Below are 17,481 nucleotides of genomic sequence, written 5' to 3' on the forward strand. Positions count from 1 at the left end.
CAATCGTGCTTTTAAAATTCACAGTAATCTCCCAAAATGGTCTCACCACTGCACTGTACTGAAACGCTCAAATGCGCTGACTTTTCAACATTATATAAACAGTCATGCTGCTACATTTTATTTTCAAATTCAAAATGCTACTACACCAATATTTGATGCAATTCATCCATTAGATAATACTAGACCAGTACGTCACACTAGGTCAGTATCACAGGAACTTATACCAGTCCCCTCATATAAAAACAACTATGGTCAGAAATCTTTCTTTTACATATATACCAAAATTTGGAATGATATTCCATATAACATAAGAAAGCAACCATCTATCACAAGTTTCAAAAAAACATACAAATCCTATTTACTGAACAGTTACACTTGTACTCATTGATTGTTGTTAAATTGTCCTAGTTGTCTGTATTGATTGCATTGATGTTTATAGTCCTTGTATTTGTGTAGTTTATGAGTGTGTTTTATATGGTATGTGTTTTATTGTTTTATGTTCTACAGAACAGGAACCTGCTGGAAACCAGTTTTTAAACTGAGTCAGGCCCGTTTTAAATTGTACCTTGGTGTTACTTTTTATTCTTTCCTGTATAATAAATGAAATGAAATGAAACACCTTCCATAGACATCCATATTTCCTTTGATTTCTAATATTAAAATTTTTACAATCCAGGTATCTTTGTAAAGGGAAATGTCGGCTCTGTAGCCATGTGATAACTTTTGAGCTTTGGGTTTTTTGAAAAAAATTGTCATCATGCCTACTTTAATGAGTCAGGTGGCTTGATCGGTATTTTAAGTGACAGGTGTCGTGTGTCAGGACTACAAGGAACGCCCACTGCTACACGTTACTCCCTGACAATATATTAATTTTTTTTACAGTTTATAATCAAACACAATAGCTAATATTTAATTAACGTATTTACACATTTAAGCTATACAATTTTGACAAAACCGTCAGTAGTCCTACAGGTAGCAGACCTTTCTTTTACTGTCTATGTAGCAGACACTCTTTTTAGAAAAGACTTTTATTTTGAAAGCACTCTTGGTTTTCTCCCGGAAGTTAAACAGCGTGCGTGTGTTTTTGTCTGATGTCAGTGTTTTTCCCCTTTGTGTGTTATGTTTTAAGTATTTGAGGGGTGTTTACTTGTATATCGGAGCAGATGTCCGCGCAGGGTGACTGTGAGTTTCTGGTAAAGCGCGCGCGGGAGCTCGTGCCGCAGGATCCGTATGCGGCGAAAGCATGGCTCATCACAGCGCGCACACTTTACCCTACAGACTTCAACATACAGGTATTTATACAGGTTCACCATAGAGGTATTATGCAGTGCATATTTACATTTATAACATATACACCTGCTGCATCGCATGTAATTATATAACACTTCACACACCACAACATTCTGCATATCTGTATTATGTCTAAACAATCCACATGTCAAAACATCAGTCTGCATACAGTTTACTTCCGTGCACCCTGTCTTGCACAGCTGATACACCCAGCACAAACATTAACACTAAAAAGGGTGTGCATTAGAGAAAGTGCATTTGCAGGGCACGTTGTGTATAACACTGACCTTTGACCCTGATGTTTGTGTGTAACGCTGATGTTTGTGTAGTATGAGATGTACAGCATCGAGCGTAATGCAGAGCGCACAGCCTCAGCCGGCAGACTACTTTACGACATGTGAGTATAAAATCCTAGACATGTTTTAGATGAAATTACTGTTAAATGTTTACCTGATATTAGAGCCCGACCGATGTGCGTTTTTTCGGGCCGATGCCGATACAGATATTAGGGAGTAAAAAAGGCCGATAACGATATATCGGCCGATATTCTTTATGTGTATATTATAGTTCAGTATGTACTACAGTATATTATACTACAGTACTGTACATAGAATACACTATATACTTTAACATAATATACTGTATATGAATAAATACAATGCAATGATCACTCACAAATGTGGTGATCACTCACAAATGTGGTGATCCAACACTTATATTGATGTGACAAAGATATGTACTATAGGCAAGAAGTTAACAATAAACTTTATTATCCAAAATTTGTTGGATATCAGTGCACTAAACAGTAAACTTGACTTATTATAAATAACTTTAAAACACAAAGAGAACAAAATACATAAAACTTGCATCATTTGCAGTTTTGACGAGAATAACGTTATAAAGAGAAACTTATGAAGTCATTGATTAATATTAGCTTTACAGTAAGTTGTGTACTTCACAAATTAGTTAGCCACTCACAGTTACGAAGACAATGCTTGACGGAGCACATACTAATGTACACTATGTTTAATGTTGTGCACGTTTTTATAACACAAACCCAGGGTTCCGTGCAAACTTTAGACTTTTATAAAAATAAAGCGTCTTCGCTCCGCCTCTTTTATTTAGCAAGGGTGTAGAGTTGCGCGAGCTTATTGAATCAATTGCTCTGAAATTAGCATGTTAACTAACAACACAAGCAGCAGTAATCTCATATAGTGTTATATAAGTGCACGGCTGCGCGTAGTTTAAACGTGTCATTTCTCCGTCTCGCGTCATTTCTCCCGCTTGCGTTTTAACTCGCAAGTCGACAAAGAGACGGATTAAAAACACCAAATGTAAGCGGGAATGCGTCTCTCTTGTCCATTTATAATCCAATCGACCAAAGCGCGTCTTAATACCAGGTGTAACAATGTTGTTTAGAAGACACTGCGTGACTGCAGCCACCTGAACTGAGAGACTGACTGACTGACTGAAGTGAAGGGGGTGGGGGATTGGCTGGTGTCACTACAGTGAGTGATCTGGGTCACCATTAGCAACCAGTAGGGCGCACTCTGCTGGACAAACAAGTACTTACATCTTTCAAATGCATTTAATGTGTTCTGTAACAAACGTTCATATCGGCGCATATCTGCGGCTTATACGCCGATATAGATATATCTGCGACATGCTCATATCGGCCGATAAAATCGGCAAAACGATAAATCGGTCGGGCTCTACCTGATATTGTTTAATCTTCTTTTATATGACTGATGCGCAGATTTGTGAATTTTCCGGACCAGCCGGTGGTTTGGCGTGAGATTGCGGTGATCACAGCTGCGTTACGAAGCGACAGTCTAGACAAACACGGCCAGTTTCTCAAAGGTGAAGTAAACACTGCTGTGTGTGTGCGTATGTGTGAGTGTTGTCATCTGCAGTTGTTAAGTAAGATATATATAATGCTCATCATGGGATTTTGTGTGGGTGTAGGTGTTTTTGAGACGCTCCCTGGTCCTGTACAGTGTAAGATGCTCTTAAAGGCCACAGAGCAATGTTTCAACACACTGGAGAAAGCTGAGATGTTACTGCTGTTATTGAAGAGATTCCCAGACTCTGTAGTTCAGCATGGAGTGAGTGACTTATTAATCATAAAGGCATTGTGGTGGTTTGCTGAATGCAAACTTTGTTTGACCTCTGACCCCTTTGCTCTTTCTCCAGGTCAGTTTGGGAGAGTCATTATTAGAGGCGGAGACTGTTGAGAACCTGGACACGCCCGTCAACTGTTTTAGAAAGTTGTTTGGTAAATTTGTCAAGCTTTATTTTACACAATTTACACAATTCATGTGACACAAGCTGAGAAATGAAGTTTGTTGTTCATATGTGGGTCTCTTTATCTCTCTCGCTCCCCCTCTCTCAGTATGTGACGTTCTGCCATTGGTTCTGAATAACCCAGAGATGTGCCTTCCTGTCAGTCTGTTGTATAAATACCTACATAAAGCAGCCGAGTTTTATATATGTTACGTCACACGGGAACCTTCAGCAGATGGACAGATTCAGGGTAAATGCTTGCTTTTTGCAGGATTTTACATAATGATATGCTGCATACTTTGTATGTGTGAGCAAAAATATGCAGTTTTTGGGTGTGTCCTTTAAAATGCAAATGAGCTGATCACTGCACTAAATGGCAGTGCCATGGTTGAATAGTGTAGATTAAGGGGCGGTATTATCCCCTTCTGACATCACACCCAATGAGGACCCAATTATAGCACTTAAGCATGGAAAAAGTCAGATTTTCATGATATGTTCTCTTTAAACATGGAAACTTTTCCTTTAGCCTCACAGGAAGTGGGGGGGCTTAAGTCTCCTGTGCGGGGGCGAGGTCAGCGCAACGTAATTGACGGACTGTCAGAGAAGTCTTCGGTGGTGACGGACCCGTGGGAGCGTTTGCTGGAAATGCTGGGAGTGGTGGGATCGCTGTGTGATTGGCAGGGAGAGAAAGGAGTCAGGTGAGAATTAACGATGAATGAATGTACATCTGATGGATGCTTTTATTGTTTCTGATTTTGCATGTGTTTGTTCAGATCGTACTCTGAGCTCCTGCAGCGCGTCACAGAGTTGTGCCGGTATATGTCCGCCACGGATGTGGAAGGGTTTGCGCGGTGCTGCGGTCAGATCGTCACCTGCTGCACGCTAGTACTGTTTTACAGCGCCGTGCATTACGTCTCTGCAGTGCAGCCGTCACTGTTTCAGGGTGAGTCCACTGACATTCTTGTAACATTCACAATTTTATATCAGCATATATATTACAAATATAGTACTGTGCAAAACTCTTGGCCACCATTAGATTAGTAGTTTTGGCAATGTGTGAATATTTAGTGACCATATGTTACTATTTCTCAGAACACAACCAAAACAATAGGACATTTCTATGCAATATAAACAGAATAAAATTATTAGCTAAATTTCAAGTATTTAGTGTGAGTCCCCCTTACACTTGAGCAATAGGTCAAACCTAAATCTGCAAATCTAAATGAAATGTAATCTAATTTATGTGCACAAATGCATTGGCATTTGGTAAGTCTGATCATTTTGAGAAGTAGTGTCACATCTCTTTTTAACAAATCACGTGACTTGAGGTTCATGCATGTCCGCTTATGGACCAGATGCACGTTGAGGTTTAACACTGAGGTTTAGAGGCTTGCAGACATCTTTAACCCTAATTATTACTAATAACACCACTGATGATGATGATGCGGACTGTGTTATGCTTGTCTTTGTCTCTCTGTCTTAAATTTAAGACTTGGCTTCATTAGACTTGACAGCTGTATGTTGGGTGTTGTTGTTTGTGTCAGGTCACTCGTCTCTGAGCTTGTGTCCGTGGGTTCTTTTGGAGGATCTGTCAAGCGTTTACACTGATGTAGAAGTGGAAAGGAAACACGCACACAAGAAACGCAAACTGGCTGACGGACGAGAGAAAACTATGGTAAGGATCAGAAGTTTATTTTTGAGATGAGATGTTCTCAATAAGATGGTTTGTGGTGTAAGGCACTGTTGTGTGTTTGTGTATTTGTAGAGCTCTGATGATGAAGATGTGTTGGGTAAAGGCAGAGGTCGACACATAGTGGTGAATAAATCAGAGATGCCGGGTTGGGCCGAGACTCTGGAACATTTCCGTACGGCGAGAGATTGCTGGGAATTACTGCACTCACATCAGAGCCTGGAGACAGGTACTGTCTCACCGCCTAACTGTTTTACAGAGTCCCAGTCTTATGTTTCCACCTGGTGGTATATACAGTATATATCATTCATATCTGTATCTTAGCTTTTTCATTTATCTACAACATTACCAAAAATCATAATTTATTTGCATAAATTCTCTACCAATGCAAATTGTTGTACCTTTCTGTAGACCTATATGTTTTGTGGTCTCATATTATCCATTTTACAATCATGGTTCTGCCAGTTTTGTTTGTACTCGAATGAGTTGTCAATAAAATAAAGAAGCGTCTGACTACTCAAGTTCAAATGAAATTTGTTCGACCTCCTTTATGCACACATTCTGGTTGTTTCTCAATCCGAAGGCTGCAGCCTCATGAGGTTGCATATGTAGGCTGCATATGTCATCAACCCTGGTTTATTTAAGTTAACTGAGCATTACATTCACAAGTGATAAGCATATTACCACAATTTATGATTAACTAAGAATATAAGTCCACTTTATAATTGTTAATATTCTAAAATAAGACTTAATGACGTATGCAGCCTTCAAATGCAACCTGTTGAGAAACAGCTATTATGTTAATTTGACAACATAAATACCATAGACCAGTGGTTCCCAAACTTTTTCAGCGTGCGGCCCCCCTTGTGTACAATGCATTTTTTCGCGGCCCCCCCGAAAGAAAATTTATGACAAAAACGTTTTAAAATGTAATATTTTAATTAAACAAAACATATAAAATTATACCTAGTAGTGCTGTTGGTTAGTTGGCTTATTATTTTTTTAGGTTTAATTACACAGAATTCATGATAAATGAATGTATTTTATAAAATGTCATAAAACCGGGGCCCCCCTGGAACCATCTCGCGGCCCCCAGTTTGAAAACCACTGCCATAGACTGTTAAAAAATGGACATAGTGTCCGTGATGTCACCCTTAGGTTTCTGAAGATCCTTTTTTTTTAAAGTGGTGTATATGGTGTCTGGTTGCTGACACCACGCCCGCCTAGCTCGAGTGTAGTGATAGCAGTGGCAGTTTACCCGTCACTCAAGTGGCCACGCCCTTAATTATGCAGAACTTGAAGGCTTAATATAACTGTAACCGATGAGTTACAAATATTTCACCCCCCTCACAATCATGAAGGGCAAAATTAGCTATATAGACCAAAAACAAATTTTGTACCAAACTAAACAAATTTTTTCTGTTCTAAAGATGGCCATTTTAACATGGGGCTCTATTGGTATTGACTCCCTTTTGGAGCCAGCCTCTAGCGGGCAGTCGATGAATTGCAGTTTAAATCACTTCCGTATTGGCTTCATCGAAGAGATCGGAAGGTTGCCCCTCGATAAATTCCTTATGTGCCCTCTAGTGGCATGAATAAAACTAGTTAGTTTTTTCTATCCCAGTTTCGTATGTGTTATGGGCTCTTTATTTTATATAAATTACTGTGATGATGTTATTTTAGGTTTTGGAAAAAATATTTCAGTATGACATCATAGCGTGATGGCAGCAACAGGATTAGATTTTCTATAGCAAATAATGCATCTGTGTGTGACTTGCTTGTTTCAGAGTTTATGAAGATCTGCACCGCATGGGGAACAGAGACGTGGCTGTGGTTCAGAATCTTTCTCACAGATATGATCATTTATCAGGTGAGATGTGAGGTGGTTTAATTGATCCGTCTGATGATATCAACTCTTTGGTGCTGTGAGTTTGTAACCTGGATTTAATTTTACATACAAATGTTATTAATACAGATACTTGTCAATCCTGCACATGGATGTTTAGGTTTAACTTAATTTAGTAGTATCATAATTAAGTCTCATCCCACAAAACAAAGTAATAACTGAATTTACACATAGTCCTGTTGATAGACCTTTTGCAAGTAGACGTCACAGTTACTGCACGCGCAATGTGGTGGCAGAAAAACGATGGAAAAGAATTTTACATGAGTGAAACGAGCAAGATAACTCACTAGAAAATGTCCTGTTGTGCTGTTGGGTGTCAGAATAAGAATGCCAAACAAAGATGGCCTTCTTTTTATAGAATACCGTTGTCAAAGACACCATTTGAAGATAAACGTAGGTGTTTATGGTTGCAAGCCCTTAAACAGACAGACTGAAGTGATGAATTCATCCAGAAATCTTTTAATAATTAGAATAGAAAATAATTAGAGAAGATGTCCGGTGTTCTGTCAAAGTCTGTTCCTCTATGTGTTTCTTATTGCGTTTTAATCACTTTACGTTTGTAATTTATTTAGAAAGTTTTAAATGGGTTACACAAAAAAGTATGTATTCTATAATACCTTTATTAAATATTCAATAATTTTTCAGTTTTTTATTATTTCTTTATACCTTATATATAATAATATCCTTTTTTTCCCTACTGTTTGTTCTTAAATTATTATTACATTCATCAATATAGCACACACACACACACACACACACACACACACACACACACACACACACACCCACACACACACACACCCACACACATGATGTGAAGTGTTATTAATATATAAACAGGCCTATGCATATTCATTTGTTTGTAAACATAATAGTTTTAGAACAAACACATAGGCTATAAATATAAGGAAGAAGTAATAGAAAACAGGACATTTTTGAAATATTTAATAAATAGTATTAAATAAATTCATGATAGCATTGCTTTTTATATCTACTTCAGCAATTCATACTGAAAAAATACTTTTACATACAATTACATGCATGCACACATCTCAGTAGCCAAGCCATTTAAACTTGTAATCTTATCTAAAAGTAAACGCAACCTGATGAAAACACTTTTAGAAACATTGCACTAAAAGGAAACATAGGGGGAACTGACTTCGACAGAGCACCGGATCCATAACAACCACAGTTTAACGCTAAAACACTTCCCACCGCTACTGCAGAGCTGTCACTTTCTGCCACCAGTTGGGCTCCGCCCACAAAATACCTCATCTCTGTTTGCAAACATGCAAATAGTCTATAGGAAACTGTTCATTTAAGTAGTAATATTGTATTGCACTGCACTGTACTGCAATGGGCTTTTGATCAAGATGATGGAATGGTCTTTAATTTAATTATTACATATTTGACACATTTATTTATATTTCTTATTCTTCTGCCAGTTATAAGCATAAATTATGTTTTTTTTTTAATGAACACATATTTATTTAATCTAAAAGTTTAATTGAATGTTCTTGTAAATAACATGCAAGTAATCTGTTGTTTAGGGTCAGTATCGAAAAGCTCTGTCCAGTCTTGCACTGATGTCATCTCTGCAGATCCAGCAAAGCCAGAACTCGCCATCAGCTCCAGCGAGCCTGGAGACGCACAGATCTGTGATCCAGCAAGCGTCTTGTCATTACGCCCTGGGAGAGTTCAGGGTAACACACAGAGAGACTGCTGACACAAGTGTTTGTGTTTGTGTTTGTGTCTCATTATTTGTGTTTTTCAGATGGCATGCGAGAAGCTTCTAGAAGCTGTCAGTGGTTTGATGCCTCAGAGTCAAGAGTCTGTGAGAAGCAGCGACGACCAGCGCAGGTCCCGTACCAAAACCAGAAGAGGTGTGTCTGTCTAACAGAATGATAAATCTCACCGTTTTACTTTACATGCTTTTGATTGTTTCACACTAATGAAATATTGTTCGTGAAAACATCTGAATGCACATTTCACACACAAATTTGTGTGCATGCTTTGTGAATACGACCCATCTTTTGTAAATTGACTGTCTGTGCTCTGTTGTTAGTTAATGACTTGCGGCTCGTCCCCTGCACCAGTAAATCCATTCTGCCTTTCTGTCTTCAGCTGATGCTGGCCTGTTTTAAGGTACCAGAGCTTATTGTTTTACCTCCGTAGTCAAATTTATATTCAGATGGATATATGCAATTATATCCTCTCTGTCAATCTGTTTTAAGCTGAGGGCGTTCACAGACAACAGGGATGATCTGGCTCTTGGTCATGTGATCGTCCTCCTGCAACATGATTGGCCGTTGGGTGAGAATCTTTTTCTGAAGGCCGTGGATAAGATCTGTCAACAGGGCAGTTTCCAGTACGAGAACTTTTTCAACTACGTTACCAGTATCCAAAACCCACTGGACACCTTCTGCTCTTTTGGTCACCTCACTGCAAACAATTATTTTTAAGAAAAACATTCTTAGTATTTTTGTCTTAAAATAGCTAAAAATTCTTAAATTAAGATGCTTTTTCTTAATGAGCAAAACGACCCAATAAAATAAGTCCAGTTTTTAGACCAAAAATGTCAAATTTAAGTGATTTTGTGCATAAAACGAGCAAAAAAATCTGCCAATGGGGTAAGCTAATTTTTCTAGAATTTTTCTTGATTTTAGTGATTAAGAAAAATGTTCAAGATTTTTTTGCATACCCCATTGGCAGATTTATTTAGCTTGTTTTATGCACAAAATCACTTAAATTTGATATTTTTGGTCTAAATTCTGGACTTATTTTCTTGGGTCGTTTTGCTCATTGGGAAAAAGCATCTTAATTTAAGAAATTGTAGCTATTTTTACTGAAAACAAGACAAAAATACTAAGAATTTTTTTCCTTGAAAATCATTTTTTGCAGTGCTGCTATTTGATTAAGCTGCTTTACTTTTGTAATGATTGTTTTACAGGGATACATTGTTTTGTATTTAGTTGTTATGGATAATCTGATCTTTAGGTTTATGTGTGCCCTACATAAACAGAAAATAATCGAATGTGAGTAAATCTGCAATCCGTAACATCTGTCAACTTCAACTATCATGCACCTGTAAATTATAATCATAAATTCGATGAAATATCAAATATTTGTCCTTCATGAGCTCTCAGACATTGACATGCTGGAGGAGTTTGCTTACCTACGCACAACAGAAGGAGGGCGTGTCCAGTTGGAGCTGCTGCCCAATCAGGGCATGCTCATCAAGTAAGTCCCACCCATGTGACATACATTTTTACTGATGGTGGAGATAATGATCATGTTGAGGTTTCTCCCTCCTTCCTCTTTCTCTTCCTTTGTGGTGAATAGGCTGTGAATAAAACTAACCCTGCGTACTAATCTGCATACTATCCATCCTAAATAGTATTTGAAAATAGAGTTAGTATGTCTCAAATCATGCTATGGTAAAATGAGTATCCATAAAGTCCCCGGATGGTCTTCTGTTTTATGTAAAAACTTAAAGTTTAGATCCATGGACACTCAAACGGCTGATATTACCCACAACTCACCGCGAGAGGTCGGTGTTTATGTAGTTTATGCTACACAGAATTAACAAATTAAATAAATGATGCTTTACTGAAACAATAAATTAAACTACAGAGTTAACATTACATGACATGTAACGAAGGAAAAAAATGCTGGAATGCAAAGATGAGTTGGCAACAGTCCAGGCAACAGTCATCACTTCCCTTTTGTGTTAGTATGTCACAATGTGAGCATACGCTGTTGTTTTGCACTCAGAAGTAGGTACTTTTCCAACACAAATGCAGTACATAATATTAGGGCATAGTATACGTAAGCGAATTGGGGCACAGCTTATCACTCATCACAGGAGAAAGCTGCATTATCCCTCACCTGCTTTCTGATTGGCTCATGTAGTTATCATGATATGTGAAGTTTTCTGCTATTGGCTGGTCTTTAGTGATGGTGTTGTTGAATACAGTGTTTTGTAAAAAGGTTTCAAATGTATCTTGTAGTTTTAAGAGTAGTTAAAAGGATTGTTATTGGAATTTTTAAGGAGGCTGAATTGTTAAAGGGACACTCCACTTTTTTTAATGTTCTCTTTTTCCAGCTCCCCTGGAGTTGAACGTTTGATTTTTGCCGTTTTGGAGTCCATTCGGCTGATCTCTGGCTCTGGCGCTAGCACTTTTAGCATAGCTTGGCACAATCCATTGAGTCTGATTAGACCATTTGGCATCACGCTCAAAAATAACCAGGGAGTTTCTATATTTTTCCTGTTTGGAACTTGACTCTTCTGTAGTTGCATTGTGTGCTAGGACTGACGGAAAATTAAGGATTGCGGTTTTCTGGGCGGATGTGGCTGGGATCTGTATTCTCGTTCTGGCGTGGTAATCAAGGACTTTGCTGTCATACTATGGCGCAATGATATTACGCAGCAGCCGAAAATAGTTCCCTTGGAAACTTTCAATAGCAGAAGACTATTTTCGGACACTGCGTAATATCATTGCACCTCCTATAGCCATGCTACGGCAGCAAAGTCCTTGATTATTACGCCAGAATGAGAGTATAGTTCCTAGCCATATCTACTTAGAAAATCACAACTTTTAATTTTCTGTCGGTCTTCGTACACGATGTAACTATAAAAGAGTCAAGTTTTAAATAGGAAAAAATATGTAAACTCTTTGGTTATGTTTGAGTGTGATGCTAAATGGTCTAATCCAGGGGTGGGCATCGAGGGCCACAGTCCTGCAGAGTTTAGCTTCAACCTTAATCGAACACACCTGAATGTCATTTCCAAACAGTCCTGAAGACTTCAATTAGATTTTTCAGCTGTGTTTGATTAGGGTTGGAGCTAAACTCTGCAGGGACACTGGCCCTCAGGACCAGGAGTTGCCCACCCCTGGTCTAACCAGATTCAATGGATTATGCTAAAAGTGGTACCCCCAGACCCAGAGATCAGCCGAGTTGTTTCCAAAACGGTAAAAATCGGGTGTTTGGCTCCAGGGGAGCTGGAAAATGAGCATATTTTCAAAAATAGTGGAGTTTCCCTTTAAGGGGACAAAATAGAAACCAGAATCGAACGTTGTTATTAAAAGTTTTTAGGTCATAAGTTTAACTCGACCTCAGTGATTTATTATAATGTTTTACCAAGATATTACAGTAATTGTAAGCTTTTGTGGTGATGCGTGTGCGTTAAGTTCAGCTTTGTTTACTGGGATGCTGTTCATAGACAAACATAGACTCCGCAATGGCTGCTGAAGCCAACTAGGGTCACCATATTGTGAATGACGAGAGTGACCTATAAACATACAAGTGAATGGTTTTCTGGTTAAAAGGCACTAGTGTTTACATTTTTTAAATGCACAATATTGCATTAAAATATTGCTCGTTCATAGGATCATCAGGCTGCGTTTTTTTGTATTGGTATGACGACCTCTAGTGGCAAAAATGACATATTGTTCGTATTTCCATGCATGAGGTACATAAGAAAGTTTACACACATCCATTACAATTTTCCATGTCTGACTGGCAAAATTATAACTGTAACTGTGGACGAAAGATTTTTGTATTTAATGTAGATCATACATAATTGAAATAGACACAATGTTTTTCCTCCATACATTTGTATGTCTTTATATGGCAATCTTGTCCTCCCCAATGTGGCAGTGTTGATAACACATCGCAGCAGCGCTGGTCAAAGCGCTCAACGCAGCTTCTATGTATGTCTGTGGTGCTGATGAAATGGTGTTTGCCGTCCATAGGAACCCCAGCCCTGCCCTGGGGGTGGAGTTAAACACCCTGCTGCTTCCAGGGGCTCAGAAGGCTGACAGGTACCCCACCCCAATCACTGATACCCAGTCCAACCCAAACTCCTCCCAGTCTGCTCATGCGTTTACATCAAGCATTTTAATTTTGCTAGATTGTTTTCATAAAGATCCATTTCTTTTGTGTTTTTCCACGAGTTGTTGTAAAGTGCTTTTATTTTTACATTGTGTTGGTAGTTTTCTTTAAATAACATTTTGCATGGGTGAATCTCACAGAAAATGTCAAGAAAAGTCTTGATGATTTTTCAGTTTAAAATCAAAACAAAGGCAGTAATATGAAAGTAGTTATAATAATAATAAGAAAGTAAAATTATGTAATTTGAATATTCTTTTATTAGAGTCAGTATAGGGGGTGCTTGTAAAGCTTATGTTCTGTGTGTTAGCCTAAAACGAATTTCTCATGTTTCTTCTTTTGGTTTTTGCGGTGTAATGCAACCTTGAGATTCACCTGGATATATTTTCAGTCGCAGGATTTAGGTGTGCGTGTGTTGTCAGCCGAGCCTCGGCTTTTATGAATGATGTGTTATAAACATCTGTCAGGCTGTTGTGTTGTTGGTTAAAAGCTCATTTTCATATCTGGTTGTTATTGTGATTCATTGCTGTTTTTTGTGTGTCGCCATTCAAACACCGGTACGCAAGCCGCATGCTTTCTTTCACACAATATTCATCTGTTTCTGTAGACATCACACCGTAACTCGAGGGATCACTAAAGGGGTCAAGGAGGATTTTCGGCTTGCAATGGAGCGGCAGGTGTCACGCTGCGGAGAGAACCTACTCACCGTTTTGCACAGATTCTGCATTAATGAGAAGATCATACTTATTCAGTCTTTACCCTGAGCGACGTGTGACCTCTGACCTGACATTCACGAAAATCAAAACTGTTTCACAAGTGCGACTGAATAAATTGTCACATACATACAGTAAAAAGAAACATGAATGCATCATACAGTACATTATGCCTCAAGTGTGTTTTTATTTCAGGTATTAATTAGCACACATTTGTTTCTGACATACAGGTTTTCATTATGTACAAATATTGTAAAGTTACACTTTTTAGGCAGTTTTTTTGGAAAATGTTTTGCTGGCATCACTTAAATCAATAAAACAGCAATTTTGTACATATGTGGATTTGTCTTTCTGTTTAAAAATTTAATTTCTACATTTAAAACTGTTTGGCTATTGCTTCAAAGACCAATAATGAGTTAAGAAGATAAAGCAGGGTTCCTATACAGCAGTGGCGGCTCGGGACTGCTCATTCGAGGGGCACAATTTCAGAATAAGTGTTCGGAGTGTCATGTGTGTTGCTTGTTTCTTGTCAAAATAAATGCCTGCTGCACACGCATCAAAACCGTTTATGATAAAAGAGACGTTCACAAAATACACACAAGACACTCCCTTAACATTAAACTCTTATTACGCATGAGTATCTGGTAAACGCGAGGGTCTATTTTATCATAAACGCTTTAGACGTGTCTGCAGCAGGCACTCATTTTGACAAAACACGTGATGCACATAGGTTCACTCGATGCGCACATATTTTGAAATGACGAACCACACACATGATTGGCTACATACATTCTTTGCATTGAGCGCCCTCAAAAAAAGTCACCGGCCGCCACTGCTATACAGTCAACCTGGAAATATCTAAATAAGTCACATTATGTTCATTTGTAAATATTTCTTTTTTTTTATCAAATTAACTGATCAAAGCTTGCTGTTCTCTCTCCAGTGGCAGGGGAAGGTCAGCTTGCAGGGCCGCTCTGAGGTTTACCCAAAAAAGCGTTTGTTTAGCCCCATCTTGTGGCCACTCTAGGTAGGTCCGTCTGGACATCATGGCCTTCAGCTGATAATATTTTGAGGGAATGAGATACAATGGCAAAGGTTCCAGAAGAACCAGGATGATGCTGTTTATCCCCCGCGTTACCTTTTGGTGATTGGCGAAATACAACTCGTAATGGCACCAATCGCTCTGAACGAAGTGAGAGGACAGCACAAAGACGCATCTTCGGCTCTGCTCGATGCACCGTAGAATGTTCTGAACGATCGTCTTTCCTGGGATGAAGTCTCGCTCGTGGTGACACACTCGCAGCCCGCTGCCCTCCAGCTTGGGCAGTAGTTGACCTTTGACCCACTCAGCGTTTCTTTGGCTGTACGATAAAAAAGCGTGAAAGCACACCCCTTCCATGTCCTCTGCTTTGTCCTGCGATAGGATCGCATGATGCTTGGCACGAGTCCACTTCCAAATCATCTTGATGTACCACGGGGCGTCCAGCTTATTGCAAAGAAGGGTGACGGCAATGACCAAAGTTATGGTTGGGATTAAAATAGTAATTGATAAAAGCCAAGCTTTGCAGGAGATCTCAGGAAGGTAGAAATTTTGCAAGGTGGTGTTCCTCCAGGATTCCGGATAACTGCACTGGTAGCCACCTGGCCAGTGCTCCAGAATAAGATCCGGAAGTTTGTGTCCTTGGTCGTCGATCAGGGCATTGAATTCACGCAGAGCACAAGTGCAAATGTAAGGGTTGTGACTTGCATCGAGAGCTTTGAGATGTGGACAAGTCTCGAAGGCTTCTGGTACGGGTGCATGAAGGGAATTTGATCTTATTACAAGCTTCTGCAAGTTTGGGAATGCTTGACACAGGGGGAGATCCAATAAACGGTTAGCTGTTAGGTCCAGCACACTCAGATGATCCAAAAGTGGAACATCTGCAGGAACTGCGCTTACTTGGTTATTTTGGAGGTTTAGGATCCTGATGGAAATGGGCAAACACTTGAACACGTTCTGGTCGAACCCATTAGATGATAAATCTAGATGGGTAATTTTTGGAGGCCAGACACACCTGCCTTGTTCCTCTGTATATGTGAGTGAGTTCTGGCTGAAGTCAACATACTGCAGGGATTTCATCAGATGAATTCTTGATGTCAGTGGTCTAAGGTGTCTGAGGTTATTACCCTTCAGAAGAATCTTTTCCAGGCCTGTCAGTGTATCACATTCTGTATCTGGTTCGGTGAAGAAGACTTTCTCAGTTAGGGCGCAATCAGACAAGTCTAACACCCTTATCTCGCTGACTGATGCAGGACAGGTGATGTGAATGATGGGGGTTTGTGTTACGCTGAAATTCCTTGCAGGAATGTTGATGAAGAAGTCATAAAGCTCTTTTTGATCAAAGATGAAAGAAGTTACAGCTGCTTTTTTTAAAGAAAAGGACTCTAGCACGTGACCTAGAGTCACCTCAGCTCGACCTCTCATTAAATTGATCGTAATATCAGACAAAGAGAGCTTTTGAACTGAAGATATCAACACTGTGTTCACGCAACCTGTCAGAACTTCCCAGCTGCCTTTCAATTTTGAGATTCCCAAGTTGACGGTACGGAGAGACCCTCTGTGGTGCAGCTCTTGAAGGAACATCATATCATTGTTGATGTTAGTGAATTCCAACTCCTTAAAGTACTTTAAGGCATCAGATGCCATTTGATTGGCAAGTGTCCTGTTGCACATTGACAAAGCGATGATAGCCTTCTCCGCATGGACACCCATTAGACTGCTTTCCTCATATGCTTTCATCCCACCGGCATTAACAAAGAACGTTTTGAGGGTAAGATTAGCGATGTTTGCGAAGTCTGATATGCTGACTTCTTCAGCGCTCAAGCCAAGCCACTGCAGGTGTTTAAGAGTCACGAATTCCCTCCCAAGGGCCATAACAGAAAACATGTTAGACGACAGGTCTAGGAACTGCAGATGTCCTGCATGCAGCAAAAAGTGTTGATTAGAAAGGTTTTGGAGTTTGTTGTGAGACAAATCCAGAATCTCCAAAGCAGGTGTAGAGTTGAATGTGTAGACATCTATATGCTCTATTATGTTCCAAGACACATTTAAGAGATGAAGTCTGGGCGTTTTGTTGAAGTCTTGGCTCTTCAGTGACTGGATTTGATTCACAGACAGATCCAGATCTTCAGTGGATGATTCAAGGTCAGTTGGTACGGAGGTGAGGTTTTGAGATGAATCATTTATTGTGACTCTCTTCATGTCCAGAATAACAGACGGAAGGAAGCACGTCATATAAAGAGCCAGTAACCAGCTTGACAGCTCCATCTTTCAGCTGGAAAAAACAAATTCTCATTTCAACTCAATCATGGAATTTTAGAGAATGTATATCAGTCATGTACTTCCTACTTAAAGTCGGACACACAGATAATAGACATAAGAACAACATTATATTTTTAAGACTTACACGTCTGCTGTAGCGTTGACGGGTTGCTCTTTACTGAAACTGATGATCCAATTTAAATACTGCTACAGACAGAAGTTCTGCTTTTTGTGCTGTTTTTGTTTCACTTCCCTTTAGACATCAAACATTTACTAATGGCAAGCTGGTCATGTACTGTGAGGGAGATCGACAGGGAAGTAATATTTTAGGTATATTCTATATCAGATAAACACTTTCATGTCATAGTAAGATGCTTTTTTTCACAGCAACCTCTTTACTTTATCT

At 39.2% G+C, this 17,481-nt stretch overlaps 2 protein-coding genes across 4 annotated transcripts; one reads left to right on the forward strand and one right to left on the reverse strand.

Moving 5' to 3' along the window:
* The first annotated feature begins 1,037 nt into the window (after positions 1–1,037).
* ints10 (integrator complex subunit 10) lies at positions 1,038–14,110 on the forward strand. Of its 3 annotated transcripts, none has more exons than XM_055178229.2 (18): positions 1,038–1,292; positions 1,620–1,687; positions 3,047–3,150; positions 3,256–3,395; positions 3,484–3,565; positions 3,683–3,823; positions 4,100–4,271; positions 4,347–4,516; positions 5,118–5,248; positions 5,339–5,492; positions 7,051–7,133; positions 8,720–8,872; positions 8,944–9,052; positions 9,235–9,314; positions 9,404–9,566; positions 10,316–10,409; positions 12,926–12,994; positions 13,669–14,110. In XM_055178229.2, the coding sequence occupies exons 1-18, from the start codon at positions 1,164–1,166 to the stop codon at positions 13,823–13,825; spliced, it is 2,199 nt and encodes a 732-aa protein (XP_055034204.2). In that variant the 5' UTR covers positions 1,038–1,163; the 3' UTR covers positions 13,826–14,110. The 3 variants fall into 3 exon arrangements, with proteins under 3 accessions (XP_055034204.2, XP_055034207.2, XP_055034206.2); XM_055178232.2 differs by having other exon boundaries at positions 12,831–12,994; positions 13,669–13,807; XM_055178231.2 differs by lacking the exon at positions 12,926–12,994 and having other exon boundaries at positions 1,040–1,292.
* tlr1 (toll-like receptor 1) lies at positions 14,101–17,388 on the reverse strand. The gene is made up of 2 exons (XM_055178228.2): positions 17,221–17,388; positions 14,101–17,088 (listed from the first exon to the last, which is right to left on the reverse strand). The coding sequence occupies exon 2, from the start codon at positions 17,079–17,081 to the stop codon at positions 14,685–14,687; it is 2,397 nt and encodes a 798-aa protein (XP_055034203.2). The 5' UTR covers positions 17,082–17,088; positions 17,221–17,388; the 3' UTR covers positions 14,101–14,684.
* Between the last annotated feature and the right edge of the window lie 93 nt (positions 17,389–17,481).

The sequence above is a fragment of the Misgurnus anguillicaudatus genome, chromosome 16 (assembly GCF_027580225.2).
Source record: "Misgurnus anguillicaudatus chromosome 16, ASM2758022v2, whole genome shotgun sequence".
Classification (NCBI taxonomy): domain Eukaryota; kingdom Metazoa; phylum Chordata; class Actinopteri; order Cypriniformes; family Cobitidae; genus Misgurnus; species Misgurnus anguillicaudatus.